The sequence below is a fragment of the Aedes aegypti genome, chromosome 3 (genome assembly GCF_002204515.2).
Source record: "Aedes aegypti strain LVP_AGWG chromosome 3, AaegL5.0 Primary Assembly, whole genome shotgun sequence".
Lineage (NCBI taxonomy): Eukaryota > Metazoa > Arthropoda > Insecta > Diptera > Culicidae > Aedes > Aedes aegypti.
The window spans coordinates 132,372,071-132,394,831 of NC_035109.1; the positions used below are offsets into that span (position 1 = coordinate 132,372,071).

The 22,761-nt window shown below is 36.7% G+C and overlaps 2 protein-coding genes across 3 annotated transcripts in view; one reads left to right on the top strand and one right to left on the bottom strand.

Moving 5' to 3' along the window:
• LOC5571092 (T-box transcription factor TBX1-A) overlaps window positions 1-22,761 on the top strand; it is a 92,423-nt gene that overhangs the window by 60,668 nt on the left and 8,994 nt on the right. For both annotated transcript variants that reach the window (XM_021850999.1, XM_021851000.1), the window contains exon 6: window positions 8,354-8,421. In XM_021850999.1, coding sequence (XP_021706691.1) covers window positions 8,354-8,421 — 68 coding nt within the window. The remainder of the gene's footprint in view (window positions 1-8,353; window positions 8,422-22,761) is intronic.
• On the bottom strand, window positions 18,853-21,289 carry LOC5571091 (hexamerin-1.1). The gene has a single exon (XM_001659481.2). It carries the CDS (start codon window positions 21,120-21,122, stop codon window positions 18,996-18,998), a length of 2,127 nt encoding a protein of 708 aa, XP_001659531.1. The 5' UTR covers window positions 21,123-21,289; the 3' UTR covers window positions 18,853-18,995.

Consider the following 22,761-nt stretch of genomic DNA (forward strand, 5'->3'; position numbering starts at 1 on the left):
TTGTTCACACAAAAAATAATTTTAAGATTAGTGTGGACGGTGATCATTTACCAAAACTACCACCACTACACCCCTCCAACCACCATGCCCCTCTCCACTGCTCTACAATCCCGTATTTTACGGACAAAACCATAGGGGAACTGGGGCTAGTATGCCCACGTTAAAGAAAGCAGCGATTTTCGATGTGAGAAACATTGTTTTGTGCTCATTTTTAATTATGGTCGGATAAACAAACATGTTTCTCATCAAATAGAAGAAACAGCTATCAATTTTAGCTGTTTTAGGGTTATTAATCAATTTTCAAAAAATGTTTGCCAAACTGCATATGTATTGTTTTGCAGGGTAAAACGCCCCGCTTGAGTTCGACGTTACTCGTGCTGCAAATTTATTTGTTTATTTATTTTGTCAATCATTTGTAGACTACATAGTTACATAGTTTCTTATATTCTAAGATTTCCTAGTGAGTTAAAATATGATTTCAATTTGGTCCGGGGCATACTAAGATCAATCATTTCACAGTGCTCATTGTAAACAGACATCATTTGATTTAGAGGACTAAATTTGGCGTAGTTTGTACGATAACGATCTAAAGTAAACAAATTTCTGTGACGCAATTGTCGATTAGGAGCATAAAAGTTTAATTTAGATAATAGCTTTGTTGAGTCAATACGTTGTGAAACGATATCATTAACAAATGCGACCATGGCATATTCTCGTCGCTGTTTTAATGTCTGAATGTTTATCAACATGCATCGTGCTTTATATGACGGAAGAGGAAATACAGTCCATCCTGATTTGCGGAGTGCGTATAGTAAAAACTGCTTTTGAATCGACTCTATTCGTTCTTCATGTGATTTCAAATATGGGGACCAGACAACACTATAATACTCTAATATGGATCTCACATAAGCAACGTAAAGGGTTTTGATCGTATAAGGGTCTTGAAAATGATATCCGAAACGTTTTATGAAGTTAAGCATATTGCCCGCTTTATGAGTTATTGTGTTGTAATGTTCAACGAACGTTAATTTGGAATCCAAAATTACTCCTAGATCTCTAATTTTATCACATTTTTTAACTTGTTGGTTTCCTAACCTTATTGTTAAATTCTTAGTGTTTCGTTTTCTGCTATAAGTTATTAGATTACATTTTTCAACATTCAACTTCAATAAACTTTTAAAACACCAGGTATTAAATAAAAGTATTTCATTATGGAATGTTTCATAATCGTCGTCTTTCATGATTTCTAAAAACAATTTCATATCATCTGCATATATAAGAATCCGTATTTTTTTAAGAAGAAAAGATACGTCGTTAACATATAAAATAAAAAGGAGAGGTCCTAAGTGGGAGCCTTGAGGAACACCTGATGTGACTTGAATTGGTTTGGATTTTTTGTCATTAAATCTTACTATTTGCTGCCGGTCAGTTAGATATGATTCAATCCATTTGAGAAGCTTTTTCTCGATACCTATTTTACTCAGTTTGAAAATTAACATTGAAATGTCAAGTCTATCAAATGCTTTACTAAAATCAGTGTAGAGAGCCTCTACGTGGTTACCTTTATCCATTGCCATTATGGAATAATCAACAAACTCCAGGAGGTTTGTAGTAGTTGAACGGCCTTTAAAGAAGCCATGTTGTGAATTAGTTATTCTGTGTTTAATTTGACCAAAAATACATTTGTTAATAATTGATTCGAACAGTTTTGGAATGCATGAAATGATGGCAATCCCACGATAGTTCCTGATATCAGATTTTTTGCCTGATTTGTAAATAGGTACCAAGAAAGACTTTTTCCATTCCTTTGGAAATTCACCAGATTCAAGTGACATATTGAAAAGCCAGAATAGTGGAGTTGTAAGTTCTACCGCTAATTTTTTTATAAATACTGGTGGGATTCCATCTGGCCCTGATCCTTTAGTAGCATCTAAATCATTCAGACCTGTCGTAATGTCTTGAACATGAATTTGCTTTACTCCAACATCCCTTGAAATCTCTGGAAGGTATGAAAAATATCCAAAATCACGATCATTATCAGAGAAGTTCGTGTAAGTTTCTTGAAAAAAAGTTGCAAAAAGGTTACAAATATCTTCTGAGTTATTTCCTTCTTTGTCGTCTAATGTCATTTTTGATGGGAAATTGTTTGAATTAATCTTTGATTTGACATAGTTGAAGAAATTCTTTGGACATGACTTGACTTCATTTTCGGTTTTTATGTTATAATCTGTAAGTGCATTAGAAATAGTTAAATTTAGTTGATCACAAATACTCAGATACTTTTCTAAATTTGCTTGACTATTATGTGCCTTGTAGGTTTTGTGTGCTTTTTGTTTGCGATTTTTCAAATTAATGATTTGCTTATTGAACCAGACTGGATTTTTTGAGCCAAAACCTCGTCTTTTACGTTTGAGTGGAACTTCCTCCTGAATTACCTCCGACAATATTTTGTAGAAGTTTTGTACGGCACTTTCAATATTTACTTCTTCTTTCAGATTGGATTGCCAGTTTACTCTATTTATTTTGTACCTTATATTGTCATAATTAGCCATATTGTAATCAAAAACATACTCATAACTACAGTCGTTGGGATTAAGGTTACTGTGTACAAATATGGAATATTCGATCGCTGTGTGGAACGCTTCATTTTTCCATAACGGAGAAACAGATTCCACAACACAAAAATCCTCACATATATTCGTTAGAAGTAAATCTAAGAAACAATTCTGTTGGTTTTTGACATGATTAATTTGGTTGAGTCCTAGGAATGCAATTTTCTCAAATATAAATTGTAATGTTTCATTTTCACCAACAACTGGAAGAAGAATGCTCTCATTATCATAATCTGGAATAAAATCTACATTTCGTTGATTGAAATCACCATAAATATGAATTTTATATTCAGGAGGAAAGTATGAAACGATTTCTTCGGCTGCTTTAAGAGGAAAATAACCATCATCGTTTTACAAATTTTCAAAACCAGTTTTTTCGCTCAAAGTTGAAGCAATGCTCAAGAAAATCTATCATTGCATTGCACTGTCTATCTGTAATGTGATGATAGATTTTCATAAGGATTTCTCCAAATTTGAACGAAAAAACTGGTTTTCATTTTTTGATGATTGCTGATGATCGAATGATGGTGTCTTGAGCCTTAAAGAACACTTCATACGTCGACTTAGTAGCTCGATCAGGAGGAAAGTAAACTGACGCGAATATATGAGTCTCTCCAATGATCTCTGTTTTTACCCAAACGTGCTCAAAAATGTACGCACACAATCACATCCGCGCGTTTGTTCAGATGTTATTGTTCAATAATAATATACATGCTGATACGAAAAATGTACATTTGTTAGGTTCCAATTTGCGCATAACTTCAACGTCGCATTACGTTTGGTAGAATTTGAATTCAAACGGCTGTTTTGGTGACATGAAATAGGGGTGGGCGTTTTGCCCTACGAGTTGATTAAAGTTTAGGCCCTTCAATAAGTTTTGTAGGGACAAATTTAACATAGTTTTTGCATGTAATACAAACTATGACAGTGCACAAGATGGCTCTCGTCGATAGTTTCAGAAATTTGGTTATTTATCGACCTAAAAAATGGCCTTGGAAATCACACAAAATTGCAACGAAAACAGCGAAAAACGTTTTTATACGTTTTTTTTTCGATTTTCTTGAGAAAAACATATAAAAATATATTTAGAGGAGAATTTTTATCCATTTAGTACGATCTAGGAAAAAACAGGCATTCTAAAACACATCGTTCGTCCAAATGGATGGCGGCGCATTTTGCCCCCTATGGGCAAATTACCCCCAGTTCCCCTACAACCATATAGAAGATTTAATTGGCTACCGGGGGGTGGCTTTATTGGCTACCGCTTCTGCTTGATAAGCAGAAGATCATGGATTCAACCCAAGGCCCGTCCCTTTACTCGTACTTTGTAGTTGTACTTGCTTCTATCTTCTATTCTTAATCCATCACGCTCAAACTGTTCGTTCATAGCAAACGCTAGAACCAGAGACGGACAAGAAATCGTTTCCCTAACGCTTCATTTCTTTCATCATTATTGCACGTCTTTCCTTACGCCTGATACATAGGCAGTCTGCTAACCACAAAACCAAACCGCTCTGCCAATCCATACACCTCCGCATGAACTGGCGTAGATGCAGTCGGACACGGTCTACAGTGGACCAGTATAAGTGCTATATTAATTCCTCCTCCTTCCCTACATTGGTCTACATTCTGAACTCACTCGGTTCATGGCCGCGCCGCTTCTCTCCATTCTCGACTGCTACCTACGCTCTCCAGACCCTGGTCAATTCACCTAGCTCGCTGCGATAAAATACTTTCAATTAATTGGTGTTTGTGCTTAAAAAAGTTTCCTTTTTATATATGAATGTACTTCCAAGCTGGTGGAGCGGTTCGGTCTCGGTATTCATAGTCACACTGCAGAAATCTATCACAGCCTCCCTGGTCAATGCACCTGACTCCAATGGCTAACACACGACATTCGTAGCAAAGGGGGCAGTTTTCACCGATAGTATAAAACATGCAGGACACAAAATACCGTCATACATTTTCTGGTGAACTGTCCTACGGTCCTACCCTGGAGTACCTAAGAATAACCAACGAGATCACCGGTAACGACAGCACCCTCCGAAATGACGCGGTAAAGGAACGACAGCTGATATTTTTTAAAAGAGGCTGGATTCTTCACCTTAATAAGACCCCTGCTAAGACCCTGGACCTGTAAAGGAATACGAAATTACCACGTCCCCTACCATTACGACCTTAAACTCGATACGGAATTTGCACATCATTCGACAACACCAGCGATACAACGTACACCGCAATATAAACTCTGTTAGTTATACAATATAACTCACTCCCCCCCTCTTTATATACGGAGATGAGCCAGTCTCGGGCTGAAGAAACGAAAACAAAGTGTGCGAGTGAAAAAAAAAACGACGACGCGTCAGTAGTGTTTGATCCGTTGAATCTGTTGCATGCTCCATTGTGGGCGAGTGACGGAATTCGGATCGTGTTCGGTTCGCATATTAACCACTCTATCGGTATCGATCATCGGTGTATATGTGCACGTATTCATTTAAAATTCTATATGTATCGTTTACCAAAACGAAACCTTTTCCATATCCAAACTCCCAGTGTTTTCTTGTGGAAGTGCAGAGGACTCTTCGGCTTCCATAAAGCAAGTGACCTGCATTCGGACGCAGCAGGAGCCGATATTGTTTGTTATAATAATAAGAGCACCAGTACTTACGAAGATGCTACTGAGCGGTTCCACGCGAAATCGTCCATAAAATGCTGAAATCTGACATGTACCATTCCGATTTGGATGAAACTGCGCAGATGTATTAAGGTGAAACAGTTTGGAATCAATTTCTAAGATTGCACTAAAACTTCAAAGGCACAAATCTTGCGAAGAAAGCATCCAACTACAGTAAACTTTTTATTTTGGCTTTGTGCACTAGCAGAAAGCTTAAAATAAGAAGATCAGAAATGTTTGGCAACTATTTCTCCAGTTTAGTGCCTTTGAAATCGTGAGTAGGGGCACAAGTCGGCCATTGTGACGGCTATCTTTGTATTCTAAGATGTTTCACCTCGTTTAAAATCGAGAGAAACCTCTGATAAGGGTGTATGTATTTTTGGCACCACCATTTAAAAAAAATTGTACCTCGGAAACCGTATGTTATAGAGAAATAGTGTCTGAGGAGGGATGGTAGACAATCAAATAGGCTTTGTAAAAAAAATATACACTGAAAAAAATACTTTTATTTTCATGAAAAAATCGAAATTAAATCTTAAAACACAAATTGCAAAAAATAGATATCTTCGATTTTTTTCAAATTTTTTTCTGTGAAATTTCAATGTAAAACCAGATGTTTTAAGCACAGTTTCAACATGGTGCAATCTAAAATAAAAAAGTTTTTTTAAGAGCAACTTTTGGTGCATTTCTGAAAATTCAATTTCTGACCGTAGAAAATACGTTTTGATGCTGTAATATGATTCTTCATCCAAAACAATTCAAAATGCTAATAACAATGATCTTCCTAAAACTAGCCGTTTCCTAGATATTTAGGATTCAATTATATTAATATCATAAAACTTAAGAAAATACGCCCGTTTCATAAGTTACTCCAGATGCTCCAATTTGAAAAAAAATCGAAGATACCTATTTTTTGCAATTTGTGTTTTAAGGTATGATTTCGATTTTTGTCATGAAAATAAAAGTATTTTTTTTCAGTGTATATTTTTTTTACAAAGCCTATTTGATTGTCTACCATCCCTCCTCAGACACTTTTTCTCTATAACAAACGGTTTCCGAGGTACATTTTTTTAAAATGGTGATGCTAAAAATACTTACGCCCTTATCAGAAGTTACTCTTGATTTTAAATGGTCTCTCCACCAGTGGAAAAAAACTTATTCTATTATATCGAAACAATGTGCAAAATTCCATTTGAATCCAAGGTAGTCGAGTTTCATCATTTACCGATTTGGCGTGGAACCGCTCAGATATTTTACTCATCGGACTCTTGGAAGATATTTGGTAGACAGAAGATAGGTTTAGCAGAATTCTTTAAATGTCTTTGATTGATTACAGACGTAACAATTGGGTGTGCCTGCCAATGCATTGGTATGGTATCTGTGGATTCGTAATAAAATCTATGTAAGGCTCAGTTTCAGAGGTCCACGAGATGCATGTAGAGCTTCAAAAGGGGTTGCAGCCTTAAAAAGGTTGGGAGCCACTGCAAAAAACATCTTTTTTCAGAGTTCCCCCATATAAAAGTTTGTTTTTAACTTCCTTGGTTACCATTTGGAGGTTTAACTTCCAAATTTTTTGACAAAACTCATTTTTGGGATGCCCTATTAAGCAGCCTTGATCGTCACAGCAACCGTGAACCGAACGCGTGAATGACCTGTATATCACAAGTGTGGCTCTTACTGAGGATCGATCGTTTCCTCTGTTTATCTGATTATCCGGTGGGTGGTTTCGGTTTCTGCGAATAAATGCATCAACCTCCATATGAAACATCCTCTACAAAGATAAGCCAAACAAACCGTTTTCCGAGCAGTGTTTACCCCAACGAAAGTGTTATTATTTTCGCTTATGGTTGATCATTAGAAATCAAATATTCTAATACTGGAATCCACTGCTACACGGTTTCTTTATGCTTGGAGCTATCTAATTACCTGACGCTTATTACAAAACTGGAAATCATAAATTAGAACGGCAGTAGCAATTCGAAACACTCGTCTTAAACGCTGCTTAATGACCTTCTTCTCGCCAGCAATGGCAGCGATGTCACGATGGGAGAAGTTGATCGTGCAGAACCGAGCGTGCATTTCATCAGTGGGAGTACCAAACACGAAGTGACGTTTTGTGGCGCGCTCGTGGTAATGTCATAAATTTAAGCGAGTCATCAAGTGGAAATGAAAAATTGTCTCGGGAAATGCGCCGGATCCCGTGATCACGACCCGATCCTACGGTGCGGCGTTATAGTTGACTGATGCTGGGATTGGTGGTATCTTAGGGAGATACGTTGTTGTTGATTTATGTTAGGTAATTAGAAATGTTGCAAGATAGATTAAGAATGTTTTTATAATGTATTAATTAAGACTTGCATTCTGCCAAGTGTCGTGAATTGCTTTTTGTTTTAAATTTATTCATTCATTTCCGTCCCTTAGTACAGTACCATTACCAAAGATTGAAACAATTTTAAAAGTAAATTATCTATGTCAAAGAATGAGCATTGGTTTGTAAGGTAAAATATGTTTCAGGTACATATTAAAATGCTTTCTACAGAATTTTTTTTTTTTTAGGAAATCATTGAATGGAATTCCTAAGAGAAAAGAAACTTCAAAGAAATGAGACATTTTGAAAACGTGTTTAGTAAAATTGAATTTACTTTCTTGAACCGTTTTATGGAAGAATCCATTGCTTCTTTCCAGAATATCGAGAATTCTCTTCAAATCACAGACACAGCTGAGCAAGATTTTGCAACGCGCCGCTAAAAATCATAAAATCTAAGGAGTTTATGTATCTAGAGTCTGAAAGATTCCGTTTTTTATGTTTTACCTACAACTATTTAGAAATAATTTTTATGTTGAAAACATCAAGATAGTGTATGAATTTTGGAAAACCGGTCTCAGATCGAAGTCAGGTCTGTGAATCGTAAAGTAGGCTAAAAATCGATAGGACTACCTGAGAATTGATAGGTCTGGCTTCTCAAAACTGAGTTTAACCGTTTTTACTGTTACTAATCTAAATTTTGTTATTTTGTTTTTTTTTTCTCATAATGATCATCTTCTATTTTATTTTATTTATTTATAGGTCACACAACTTAAAATTGTGAGCAATCCATTTGCGAAAGGATTCCGTGATAATGAAACTAACGAAGAGTGAGTATCAAATAAATCTCATCCATTTATTGTAAAGCATTGCAAACATACACTTCAATTAGAGTCACTTCTCAATCAAACCCGATACAATCAATCCATTCGTCAAACCTGTTTACTACAGTGCCGTATAATCGTAAACCCCGCGCAAATCCCAAAAGTTTATTATCAAAACAAACCCGACCCGTAATTGGCCATTAAGCGCGGTTAATTGGTCTCATTACAGGCGGCTCCGAAAGTCATATCTTTTCTGATCCGTGTAAATGGCAGCGATTCTAGTCGAAAATAATCATATTTTTTCGCCGATGGGAAATTCTCGCTCATTCAGTTTGGTTTCCGACAAAAACGAAAAAGAAGCTAACTATGTTTTCCATGAAGATGGAATGTACGGAAAAATCCCAATTAATCCACCCTCGCACACATGTTCAGTCAGTGCCACTGTCGTCGGTCATCGGTGGGTGCAATAAAATAATACCCACTTGCGCCCCACCGGCGGCAGGCAGTAGATTGTGTGTTTGACAGCCCCTGTCATCATGTTTGTTTTTATGGTTGATCCAACTCAATAAACATGGTAATTCCGGTGGTCGGTCCGAGTCGGGTCTCATTAAACGCCATTTCAGTATTCCCATGCAAGATCGGATGACGTTCCTTGTTGCGAACGTTTTGGATTGCTTGTTGCTCCGAAGGGAATTTCGATAAATTGAGAATGATTCGGTGGTTTTTATGCACCAGCTTTGTGGCAATATTTTATGGGCTGAATGTGTGTCTTGATCATTTAGTTTTCTTTTGAAATGTAGAATCAAGAATGCAAAGGGTCCTAATGTATTTTGTTTAACGGTCTGCTTCAATTTTGTTTTCTTATGACAAACAAAAAATAATATCAAAACACACCAATATTACAAAAAAAAACAATTATTTCAATTTTTTTAGATGATTAGATTTATCAAAAACCAACAAAACTTTACCAAATTCTTCGAAAAATATTGTGATAATTAATCAATTTACTTTAAGAGATTAAATTTAGATTAACGGATTATCAGTCTTACGTAAAAATCTACGTTTCTTTAAAATTCGACGTTTCGCTCTCTGTTCGAAATTGATCGAGATAAAAACTTCATTTTTGTAGCAGTCGTTTTACGCTCAGGTCAAACTGAAAATATTTTATTTTAATTACACAGTTCACCCTAATTGATTTCAAACTTACAATAAATAGTTCACTGTCTTTCCTTCTTTCAACGATGCGGTACTGATTTTGATTACAAGTCCTTCCTGTTATACATAAATTATAATTACTTACGAATAAATCGTTTCGGATAATAACCGATCTCACCTACTTCTTTTTCGTGATATATTCACAAAGAAAACTAATTAATTTGTTAAGAAAATTGCTTAAACTCCACATCAACTATCTTGCGACAAGTTTGCTTTGTTTACGTTTTGTACTTTTCGTTTGACAACACATCATCATCAACGACCTTCCACCGCAGTTGACCGGTTGCGCGTATCGCTTGTCTTGATGACCCTTCTCACTTCTCACTCTCATTGTTGGGTTCATTCAAATATTACGTAACGCAAAATTTTCCAATATTAGACCCCCTCCCACCCCCACATAATAGCTTTTGTATGAAAAATTTTATTTTTTTGTATGGACCGTAACATTATGTAAGACCCCCTCCCTCCCCCTGTTGAGTTACGTAATATTTGAACGGTCCCTGTTGAGCTTGGGGTAGAGCTTGGCGCCGTCAACACTCTCTGGATTTAGCCTTTTTCAGGGATATTAAGGTGCACATGACTTTTTGCTACGCACACAAAGCGTTGCAAACTTTTAGACGGTTTTACTTCGGTTTCCATATTGGTGTAAATTAAGTGATAAAGACAGATAGTGGTACTTTAAGACAGTACTATTCACCAACGCAATCATATAAACCAAGAAGAGAACTCCATAAGAGCGACAACCGATCTTGAAAATTCGAGTGCGTAGCAAAAAAGGTGCTTCTTTATATCCCTGGAGAAAACCATGTTCAATGCTCTTTTGATATATAGCTATCATCTTATTTTATGCAGAGAGTTTACAATGGCAGGTCTGCCAAAAAGTTTTGATACAGGTTTAAAAAATAAAAATCACAGTTTTAACGAAGAAAAAATAATTAATCTTAAAAACACTGCGGTTCATGAAAATTCACTTTCTGTGCAATTTTGCCAAAATAATGTATAGGCATTCATATAAGAAGTTCTTCTCAACACTCAAGACGCACAACATAAGTGATAAATCATATAATAAAGCAAAAACAATCTGACAAATTCTTCTTCTTGGCATTTACGTCCTCACTGGAACAGAGCCTGCTTCTCAACTTAGTGTTCTTATGAGCACTTCCACAGTCATTGACTGAGAGCTTTCTTCGCAAATTACCATTTTCGCATTCGTATATCGTGTGGCAGGTACGATGATACTTTATGCCCAGGGGAGTCAAGGAAATTTTCATTACGAAAAGACCCTGGACCGACCGGGAATCGAACCTAGACACCTTCAGCATGGCTTTGCTTTGAAGCCGCGGACTCTCGAGTGGTTAGAGGAAGGCCCTCACTTTAGGAATACGATCATGAATTTCCAAAGCATTCTATATTTTAATTTTGAATCTCTCTTAGGGAATTCCTGAGAAGTTCATAGAGAAAATCTTTAAAGAGACTTAAAGTATCACTTTTCATTATTATTTATTCATAGTTTTTCTATAAAGAGGAACATTTAAACGGTAAGCGATTAAGAAATTTGTCGTGTAGTTCTTTTCCAGGTATTTGTGTCTTAATTTTCTAAAAGATCCGTTTCAAATTGTTCTCAACATTTGAAGCTAGTATTTCTTAGAGAGTTGATCCTGTGGTGTGATTTAAAAAGTCATATATTTTTGTAGGATCCCACAAACAATGCAGCCTGGATTTTTTCTAAGGAAACAACAGCAATAGATCCATAAATGGAAATTTCTAAGATTCATAAAAAAAACCTGTTGGGAAAATTGTTGCAGAAATCTCTGAATGGATGTCTGATTGAATTTCTGAATGTATGCTTAAATGAATTCCTAGATAAGCTTTGATGAAATTGTTAAATAATGGAAAAGGTTTTGGAGGATTTGGAAAATTTTTTGAATGAATGTTCTGGAGAATTTTTCTAATCCCAATGCACGGAGAAGTATCTTGTTGCTTATGATAATTTTAGAGAAATAGAATTAACTCTCAAAGCTCTACAAGAACTAGTCAAATAAGATCATCAGATGTATTTCATGAATTTTCTGAAAAATTACTGCAGAAAACAGTCATTGAAGGAATTTATGAATTGAATTCTGAGAAAATGGAGAATATCTCTCACTTTTCACTCTATGTAACAATCATGATCTGCAAGACATCATGAGAACCTGTTTATCATCTTCTGCTACTGCTCTGATTTGATCTTAGGGATATCAGTGCAACTCATCTAAACAAACTCCAAACCTGGGGGCATAATTGCCATAGGACGTTCGGCAATTGTTTATCTTGTCAGTAAAAAAACACCTTCCCTCAATGGTAAACAAGCGAGAAAACAGATTTTATCATAGCTGTCTCTTTGAAGCTCTTGTTCGCTGCCGGTATTTATCATGCTTGTTACAGCTTGCAAAACATTTCTGATCATGGCTGATACATATCAGATATTTTCTTTGCTTGTTTTTATCGTGCTTGAAAATCAAATGAGAACGAATTCTGCAATGCCTAATTGAGGCTCATTACGCAACTATGATTAGATCTTCTCAGTTGCGTTATTACTTATTACCAGTGCTGGGAATGGTAATAGTAGTAGGCTTGAATTTCGCGCGCGAAAATCACGTGGCTCTCAACGTGAATCTCATCAAGTAGCCTATGTTGGGTATTTGAATTTCTCTAAATCATTAGTTTCATTGAAGGCTCTAAATGCGGGAAATGCAGCGGGAAACAGAACATTTTTCTACAGTAATTTTGGGTTGCCCTTAGCAACGGGTGTTTTGCTATTTTCAAGGCTTTTTGGCTACTGCAGTGATGGGCGTGAATTTCACTGGCTTCGCTGACTGTGATTGGCTCTGTTTGGTTACTGTAGAGTGAATTTCAGATTTTTTCCCAACCCTGATTATTACGCTTCGACTGAAATTGCAAAAAAGTGCTACTAAGTCTTCATGGAATATCTATATGACAAAAAATTAACTTCAATACTATTCTATTTCATTCCAACTTGAATTTATATACTTTGACTCATACACGTAGGCAGTGGCGTGGGATAGGGAGGACATTTACTATGAATAAAAACACCGGTAGAACAGTCATACGATTGTCCTACCCATGATTCAACAAAGAAAAATAACCAGACCAGCAGAAATCTTGAAAAAGGTTTTTTTTTTATAATATCCTCATGCCTTGTAAAGTATGACATGGCTTGTGCATAACACCTAAAAGTTCTGGCTCGTGAGAAGAACGATTGAGAGTATCTAAATTGAAAATCCCGGGAACCTAACTGTAATAATTGCTACAAGAAATTCCTAAGGAAGTCCTACAGCGCATTCTCCAGAAGTTCTTGGTTGATTCAAAATTGCCGTAGAAATTTCTCAGTTAATTCATGAAAAATGGTTGGATCAAATTCCTATTGATATTTTGTGGCATTCATAAACATATTTAGAACAGATTGATCCAATGAATGATACTTAAGACAGGACTGCTAGTAGGTTTCTTTTTAAAGACATGGTCTCTATTTTAACGCAAGTCTGTAAAATATTACTATTTTCAAAAGAAGGTCTCTAAAGAATCTATTTTAACCAAAACGGTCTCTGAAGTCTCTTTTTTCCTTATCCTGCTTACATTGAATTCTGATGCAAAATTGTACAGGCTCAAAAGAAACAACGGGTTCAACAGGCTCTTCAAGAATTTCGTCTCAAATTCGCAAAGGAAAAGCTTCAGGAATCATCATAGTGATTTTATTTAGAATATTTTCAGAGTCTCCTTCAGAGAATCCCTCAGATTTTTTTTTTTTCTAGCGATTGCTCTCCCAGAAAATCTTCCAGCGATTTTTCAAAGGGCGGTTAGATGAATATATCTAGGAAATCCGAAGCTACGTAGTCCAATAATTTCTTCAGGTATTACTTTGATTTTTTTTCCAAAACTATACACGTAAAAAAATCCGTGCCGGATTCATGAACAAAGAGTCATGAATTCATAAAATTTTGTTTCATGATATCATGACTAAAAGTCATGAAATCGCGACTATTATGCAAGAACTCTTCGGAATCATGTGTTCATATCAAGGGCGTTCCTGGCGAAATTGCTGTGAGTTCTCCCCCACATTGCTTCATGACACAATTATTCTGCTAGAGCTGTTAGGTGTTTCGAAATGTACTTGCAATCCTTCATCCTGGCTATACAGAACCGGACAATGTTTGACTTCGAGCGAAGATATTACTTGACAAACTCGTCGGCGATTTTAACAGAATAGCCCACAAAAAGCCTTCGGAAGCCGGATGTCCCAGTTCCACTTTCCACATCCGCAGAGCAATCCACCAGCATTTTGTGAGCCTAAATACTTACCATTTGCCAATTCAATTGATGCTTGAAACAACATTTTGCGTACAAACCAAACCCCCACGTCCGTGTTCCTGCTAAAGGTGTGGCGCTCTATAGGTTGACAATGGAATGTTTTCACGGATCATTACGAAACTACCGGCACAAAAGCCGTAACAATTTTCATCTTTATTTTATTTGTTTACCAATGGCAAATTTAAACTAAGATCTTAATTGACGAATAATGTTTGTTTACATGAAATGAGTTCATGATTCAAGGATACTGCTTCATGATTTCATGACTCAACTTTCCACTTTTCAGCACCAAAATCGGAATCATAAATGACAGGCATCTAATTACATGAAAAGTGCTTATGATTTCATGAACTGTGTTCATGATAGCAGATCCTGCTTCATGATTTCATGACCGTAATTGCCACTTTTCGTATCAAAAATAGGAATCATAAATGACAGGTGACTACCCGAGAAGGAAATAATAACTCGCAATAACTTATGCATACAATATTTTGGTATCATACCATAAAAAGGTATTGTACAGTTATCAATACATCATTTTGGTATTATAATGGTATTTGAAAAAAAATATTTGAAACAATTAAAAATACATCATTTTGGCATTCGATAATTATTGAAGACTAATGGAGGTATTGAACTACTATTTAAAAATTTCACTTTTATATGAAAATCCATCAGGTATTATTTAGGTATTACAATACCTGATCTAATTATCAGCTTGGTATTTGTAGAATATGCAGAAGGTATTATTTGAGGTATTTTACCTCTTATGCAGAGCTCAATCATACCTCATTCAGGTTGTAAGTATTGGAAATTATCTGGTATGGAATACCTCAATTTGGTATTCAGTAGTAATTTTCTTCTGCTCAGGTAAATCCATGAATAGTGCTTATTTTTCCATGAATTATAGTAATAGTTCCAGCATACATGCTTCATGGTTTGAGGATTTCAATTGACGTTTTTCACCGCTAAAAATTGAGAACGTAACGCACAGCCGGCGTTACGGCAAAATGCTTCATGATTTCATGACTTTTGGTCATGGTGTATTTTCATAACATGAAAACACACCTTCCTCCCGAAATCATGACTCTTTCTCCTATTTTAGAGTGTCGAATTTTTACCCGTGTACTAGAATTTCCTTCAGATATTTTATTCACCAATTCTTTAACCGATTTCTCCAGTTGTTGCTTAAGGAGATCTTCCAATGATTTCTACAGAATTTCTTTCGAGGAAAGGTTTATTTCAGTTTTTCCAGTGTTCATGTGGATTACTTCAAGAATTCATCCACGTTTCCCTCCAAATTTATTATTAAGAAAAACTTCCATGGTATTTTCCAGAAGACATTCCTGGAAGAATTCCAAAAGAAAAACTTCTTAGACTTACTTGAGAAAAAGAATGACAATGTTAAAGGGAATCCCTAGAAATTTCTAGTGAAGTTATTGATTGCATTCAAGGAGAGGCTTTGACCACGGTTTTTTTTAATGGTTTTCCCAGGAAATCGATGAATGAATCACTGGATAAAATAGTGGAGGTTTTAGGACTTTATTGGAAAAATACTCAAACATTTTTTTGAGAAATTCAGATGATTTCTGAAATTATCTTTAGAAAAATTCCATTTCTGTGATCCTCCTTGAGAAAATCCACATTAAATTCTAGAGGTATCCTAAACGAAGTTCTTGGGAAATAGTATCTAATCACTCCTTTAGAAATTTCCGAAGCAATATCTGAACATTTGGGCAAAAACCTGAATAAACTTTCCTAGAAATTCCTAGAGAAAATCATGAAAAACACATACAGTAATACTTGTCGTAATGTCATGATGATTTCTAAAAAAATAGTCTTAGAACTTAGAGAAATGGTTCTCTGGCAATGAAGATTCGAACTCTTATCTTCTTACTGCAATTAGGTTTAGTTTTCTTGTATTTTGTTTTCTTCGTTCCTGTTCGGTCTGTTTCCGGGTTCTTTTTGGTTCAGAACCTAGACTGTTTCAAGTCTCTTATTTCTGACAAGAGGTCTTCTATTTCCTATTTTAAGGCACTTTGTCGCTACCTGCCCCGTAGGAACGAAAAGCTTTCTTAGTCTTGTGGTAACGAAAATGCGGGGGTTAAAAGCAAAGTGAAAAAAACCTAGTTTTGAGAAAATCTACTTTGAAGTTTATTCGTGAATTCGTAAAAAAACAAAACAGTTTTCTAAGAATTATGTTATTTTTTCTGTTGAGCCGAAAAAACATCTGAAAATATGGTTAGAACACCTGGAGACAGTAGATTTTCCTCAAGTCAACTCACTTACACCCCTTTGTGTTTGAGACCCTCAAATATAGTAACTTTAAGTTTCAGTCCAGCATTAAAATTTTTCTTGGCTTCATTGTGTACAAAATATTTGCGCCTCTGCACGTAAGTAAAGCCGTCTTCAGTGTCGGGGCCATCCCTAAACGAAGCGGTCATTTTTTTTTCAGACCCTCCTTCGCCATACAGGTTTTTTGTCCATACAAACATTTTAAAATTTTGCATGGATCGGCGTCCCATAGATGACCATGTGTTTTATGAACGGCTTCGTACTATACTCGACATAAAATATGTTGAACGTAACTCAATATGGTTTGTAATATTCTCGGGGAGTGTTTTACGAAATTTCCAAAAAAGGTTGTACGAAATACGGTGAAGAACTAGATTTCTACTGCTGTGAAACTCATCATCCTATAAATTGTTGCGTAATAGTAGTTTACGCAACAAGTTGTGATTTTTACAGCATGAGTCGTACAATTATTCAAAGAGTTGGATAATTACGACGAGTGTTGTAAAAATTGAGTTCTGTAACGAGTTGCGATAACATTTGTTTCAATTTCTTAGAAGGCCACTTAAGGGTATCAGAATTCAAATCGGAATGTATTTCATAATTATTTTGCATTTTTTTTTTAAATTCAAATTTATTGAACTGTTTTGATTCATATATATTACGGACCTTTGAGGAATAAGTCATCCAAAAGCATATAAATTAAATCATTATTTATGATACCTTAACGTTATCAAGCTATCAAAACACTTACGTTTCGAATTATGGGTGAAGATTTGAATAAAGTTAAATAAATTGAAATGTATGCGCTTTCCTGATTCTTATTCAAAGCACCACCATACTTTTGCATTATATTCCGGACGCTTTGATTCGAGTTCCGTACAGCTCGTGAGAAGCAATGTTGGAATAGTAGATTCGATAATTAGCCCCTCTACCGGAAGCTTCACATTTTACCACTAAAAAAATAATCAAATCAGGATAACTTTTTTGTTTCTTGATATTTTCATTTTTTTTAATTTTGCTGGCTCTACGTCCTTCAAGACATGACCTGCGCCACAATTCTACGCCAATTAACTCGGTCCATGGCTGCTAAACTAGAAGAGTTTTTTGAGGGCATATGAAAAAAGGTGCAAAAATATCGAGAAACATAAAAGTTATCGCGATTTTTAGCGGTAAAAAATGAAGCTGCCGGTAGAGGGGTTAAACACACTCAGTCGTTAGAAAAATGTCAAATCTAGTTGAGCATTGTACATTTTCATGGATTGCTATGGAAAAAGTTTATTAAAACGAGTCTCCAAATAGTGAAGTTTTGAACGGACAATTTTAATACATTTCGTTTGAAACCTTTCCCATATAAAGTTGAGTGTCCAGAATTTAAAGCTGTCCGGGATTTGAATCACAACGGTTTAATGATTCATTACGCAGCTCAAAACAGTTGCGTAATGAAAAAGCGTTGCTTAATATTCATTATGTAACTGATTCCGATTGCGTAATGACTATTACTAAACAAATTACTTCATTACAGGAAAATAGGCCGTTTCATGACAGATTGACGTGATGGAAAACAGCAAATTGCAAAAAATACTGTTACGCAACGAGGTGCGGAAGGATGATTTTTATAGTGCGAATACTGTATAAACCACACCTGACCAATTTCAGGCTAGCAGCTTCAACTTGCTTAACATAAGGTTGTTGCACCGTACAAGTTCTAGTTATTCTTTATAGGCAAATTCACTAGCATGTAAGTAATTTAGCATGACATCTGTACTTGTGATTGGGAAACCTAGGTTTTTATAACTAAAGTGACCATTGATAGAACAAAAATGGAAGGATAAGTTGTTTTCCATTTATTCTGGCTTATGAATGTTCCTTGAAGTTTTGGAATAACTTTCCAGCACCTATAGCACACCTAGGATTAAGGCAAGTAAATACTTTGAACAGAAAATTTCTACTTTGTCAATAAAGTAGCAATTTATTGGGAATTTTATTGTTTAGTTATTTTATTTATTGTTATTAATTATTTTATTATTTTATATCAATATTCATTGGGAATTAATCAATGTAGACAGACGCAATAGATTTTTTTCATGAAAATGCTTGCCACTCACTCCTATGGCAGTAAGATTCAACGCGAGGTCACATTTTCAAGCTTATCTGAAACACGTGTACATTGTATATGGCTGATTACATCCAACAACGATCGAAGCAATAAAATATTGACCACTTGCACATACCATCCGGCACATGGTGTCCATCCTCGAATCGATTTCTTGCTATCAACAATCGCTTGCTCTAAGACGGACTTCAAAAACACTCCAAATCTCCAATTGGAAATAAAAATAAACAATCCGACACATTCTGCTGTGGTAGACACCTATAGATATAATCTCGCCACATGAGATGAGAAAAAAGCAACCAAACCAACCACATGCCATCCATGCAGTAGTCCCATCGGATTACCACTTTCTCACATAAACAAACTTCCAATTCCATAATTGGAACGACCCGCAGTTGAAATCCAAAGGGTTTTTCTTCCACATGAAAGCATCCTACAAACGCATGTTTTTCATTAAACGTTTCGTACGCTCATCTTTTTATTACAAACAATATCACATTATAGCGCGAACGAATCTGGATTCCTCAACTCGATGTGGGGAATCTAATTTCGTAGACTCAATGTCTAAACAGGATCGATCGAGGGAAACTTAAACCACGGTATTGACATCACCTTCTTTCTTGTGGAAAATCACAACATCCTCGAAGAACATGTTCGGCACGTGGAAGTAGGTCTCATCAATCTTGCGATCAAATGGATAGCCAAACGGCAGCTTGTCGAAGTATCGTGCACCGGATCCGACACCACAGGACACGACCGGATCAAATCCGGTGTACTGCGGGACTTCTGGTGCGTAGTGTGGCGAGAGCATAAAGAAGAACTGGAACGGCATACCGCCCTTCTTTCCCTTCGGGAGCATCAATCTATTCGGGAAACCACAGTGCGCCTCGGACATATCCAGTGGGAACTTTTCATCACCCTTGTATCCCAGCATAACCTTCTTGTACAACTCGTAGAACGACGTGCGATCCTTCACGTATCCGTTGAAACTCAGCGAATTGCGAGTAATTACATTCTTTCCAGGAACCAGGTCGAACACGAAGTAGTCCAGCTCGTAGTAGTTTTCACGGTTTTCGTTGAGTTTATACTGCGCCCCGAATTCATCGTACTTGGGTCCAATGAAAACTCGGACGACGGTCTTGACAGGCTTTTCGGATGTGACACTAATTTTATAGGTGAAAGGCTTATGATTCAATCGGATAGTGCGGGCCTTGATCACAACCGGATCAGGCTTATACTCGATCTCACCGAATCCGTCATATTTGCCCTCAACGTAAGGTTCGGGTTCAATGTCAATGGCGTTGGTGATGTCTACGTCGAACCGGTCGAAGTACGTCACAAGCTTATCAATGACTACATCATCGATCTTAACTCCTGGGAAGTACAGTTCTTCGTAAGTATAGGCAGGGAGGTGATTCTTGAACTGGTAGTAGTATTGGATGATACGTTTGTAAATCTGGTAGAATACTGGATCCCGCAGGGCTGACTCGAAATGCTCCAGGACACTTGGGATCACCTGATAGGCCTCAACTGGTTCCACGGCAGCTCCCATAATGATGCGCGAAAACATGCTCAGGTACTTGAAGTAACGAGTGTCGTAGCTATCCGGGTTACTCTGAATCAGATTTCCGAGGTAGTCGATGGCTTCCGGAGTAGTAAAGTTGATCATTTTACCGTCGGATTTCACCAAGAAACCACGATCTATCACTTCCCGAATGCGGTGTTCGTAATCGTCCACCAACTGAATGTCATAGTAGTTGGATTCCTGGTTCACAAAGTAGAAGTTATCACGATTCGGGAAAGTATGTCCATTGTAGTACTGCAGATCCGGATAGTATCCGGTTTTCACTGGCCAGTACCAGGAGAATTTAGGGATGTGTCCGAGATCGTTAGATAAACGTTCCAGATAGTAGCGAGCCAAAATTTGCTGATGTTCATAGAGGTACAGCTCACCTCGACGATCCTTGTACAAGCCGAATTCCTTACCACCCATCCAGAAGGGGTAGTCAATGTGGAAATAATAGTAGTAGGTGTTGAGGCCGATATCTTCAGTGAAGTAGGAAATTTTCTGTTCGGGATTTGTGTGCATGTACCAACCGGTATAATTACTGGTAACGACAGCAGTATACACTTCACCAACTTTCTTCATTCCATAATAACCCTGCATTTTGTACTGTTGGGCTTTTTGAATCACTTCCGTATTGATGAAGTAATAAGGATAAATTTCATATGGCGCAGGAAGGATAAATCCAGCGAAATCCTGTCGATGAGTCACGGCAACCGTCAACGCGTACACAAACATACCTTCGTTCATGTAGTAACGAGCCCATGCGGCCGTTTTGTAGAAAGTATCCCAATCCTTGGCGTAATAGAACAGGTGGAACAAGGCAACTGCCTGCTCACGATGCACTTCATTAAATACGGAGAACACTTCACCCTTCGGCAGCATTCCATGGTTGTAGTACGTCCAGAACTCCCTGGCAGCATCCTCATTGTCATACAAGTGGAAGCTCTTCTCTACCAGAAAATTCTTAGCATAGGCCACCAACTGTGGATTCCAATCCTTCTGGTACAGATGACGGAACAGCAACAGCAGATCTTCCTGTTTGTGAAGCCACTCCTTGTCAGCGTATTTAACCTGGCTGGTATTGGGAACGAAGGCAGCGGATGCAACCGCCAAGGCTGCTGCCACCACAAGAACTGAGAATGATCTCATTTTAACTACTGATGCTGGATGGTCTGGAAGCGCAGCTTTTATGCCCGGGTTTAATCATCAGTTAACTGTGATAAGCGGGATTCGTAACCGAAATCGAAGTGCATAACGGTCAGGTGTAGCTATTGAAAATATGAAATAATGCAACAATTTCGCCACACATATGACTGGGCCCGATAAGCCTAGAGGTGAACTTGGCAATGCGAGATGAACCTGTACTATTGAGAAACTGATAACTTATTGCAATGTTCCATGCTTGGTCTTTTAGCTTGAGTTTACACCGCAACAATCAGATATTGTTAGGGCAATAAAAATAACTACATCAATTAAATCAACACAATTTATATTTTATAGCAAAGTACCGTTTTGATTCATATTACGGAGTCTTAACAAGGCGCAACAGGAATAATTTCAAATTTATAAAAATGTGGGGACTTTTCTTGATTCTTATTCCGGGCGCGTGCTTACTTTTGCTTCATATTCCGGACACTTTGATTTGAACTCCAAACAGCTCATAAAAATCATTGATGGAAGGGTCAAATCATCAATAGAAATCGTCAAACCACTATAGAGACGTCTATTCTCCTGCATTAATGCAGTTGGGCATTACAAATTTTCTAAAATATCTATGCAAAATACTTATTCAAACAAGCTTCGAGAGTAGGAACTTTTGAACGTTAAAAATTGAATCATTTCGTTGAACTGTTTCCCATGCAACGTAGAGCATCCTGAATTTGAAGCTGTCCGTAGGGTGCCGGTGCCAATAATGGACCACCTAAACAAAAAATAATACAGCGTACCAAAAATGACATTTTTGCGAGTCTCAAGGATCAAATTATGTGTCTCTAGTTGATTTGGAGTCGGTGAATCTGATGCCGTTCATATAAATATTCCAGCACGTCACGATTTTTAGCTACAGGTCACCAAAGTTGTAAAAAACACTGACTTCATTTATGTTTATGTGACATTTAAAGTATAATTTATCAAACTTTTTTGTCCTCTAATCCACCAAGCATGCGAATAACGTTTTAAACTTTTATTTCAGATATAATTTGGTTGAAATTGCACGAAAAAATTTAGATTTAACCCAAGATCGGTCACATGCGTGTACTGAGTACACGCACCTTGAAAAAAGTTCGCTTCTCATACACAGCTCGAGCGAGGTGGTGTCGGCAATGGTTGAATGCGCGACCGCTCTTGAGTTAATCGATTTTTTTATCATGCTTGCAGTCTTCATACAAAATTCTTGGTTTCTTCCATATGGCAAAATACAATACTTTTCTAAACCACCAAAAAAATAGCTTTTGAGCATAGAAAGTTTTATGAACTTTGTATTGTTATACACATGAAGTTTGAATTCTGTGACAAATTAAGCACAAATTAAATTGTCATACAAGCTGGCAAACTTGCATGCAAGATGGCTGAAATAGTCAAATTTTACATTTTCAATAGCCAATATCTCAAAAGTTACAGGGTGTCCGCAAATTATCCGTACAAACTTTGAAGACATGGCTCTATACAATCAAGCATAATAAATTCAATATTCTTGTATGGTTTTGAACATAGGCTTATAATATTCTTAAGGAGTAAATTTGACACATTTCCGATTTCAAATACTTGCAAAACCAAGCCAAATATATTG

Bases quoted from the DNA above. Each gene is read 5' to 3' on its own strand.
- LOC5571091 (XM_001659481.2), bottom strand. From the start codon at position 21,122: ATGAGATCATTCTCAGTTCTTGTGGTGGCAGCAGCCTTGGCGGTTGCA.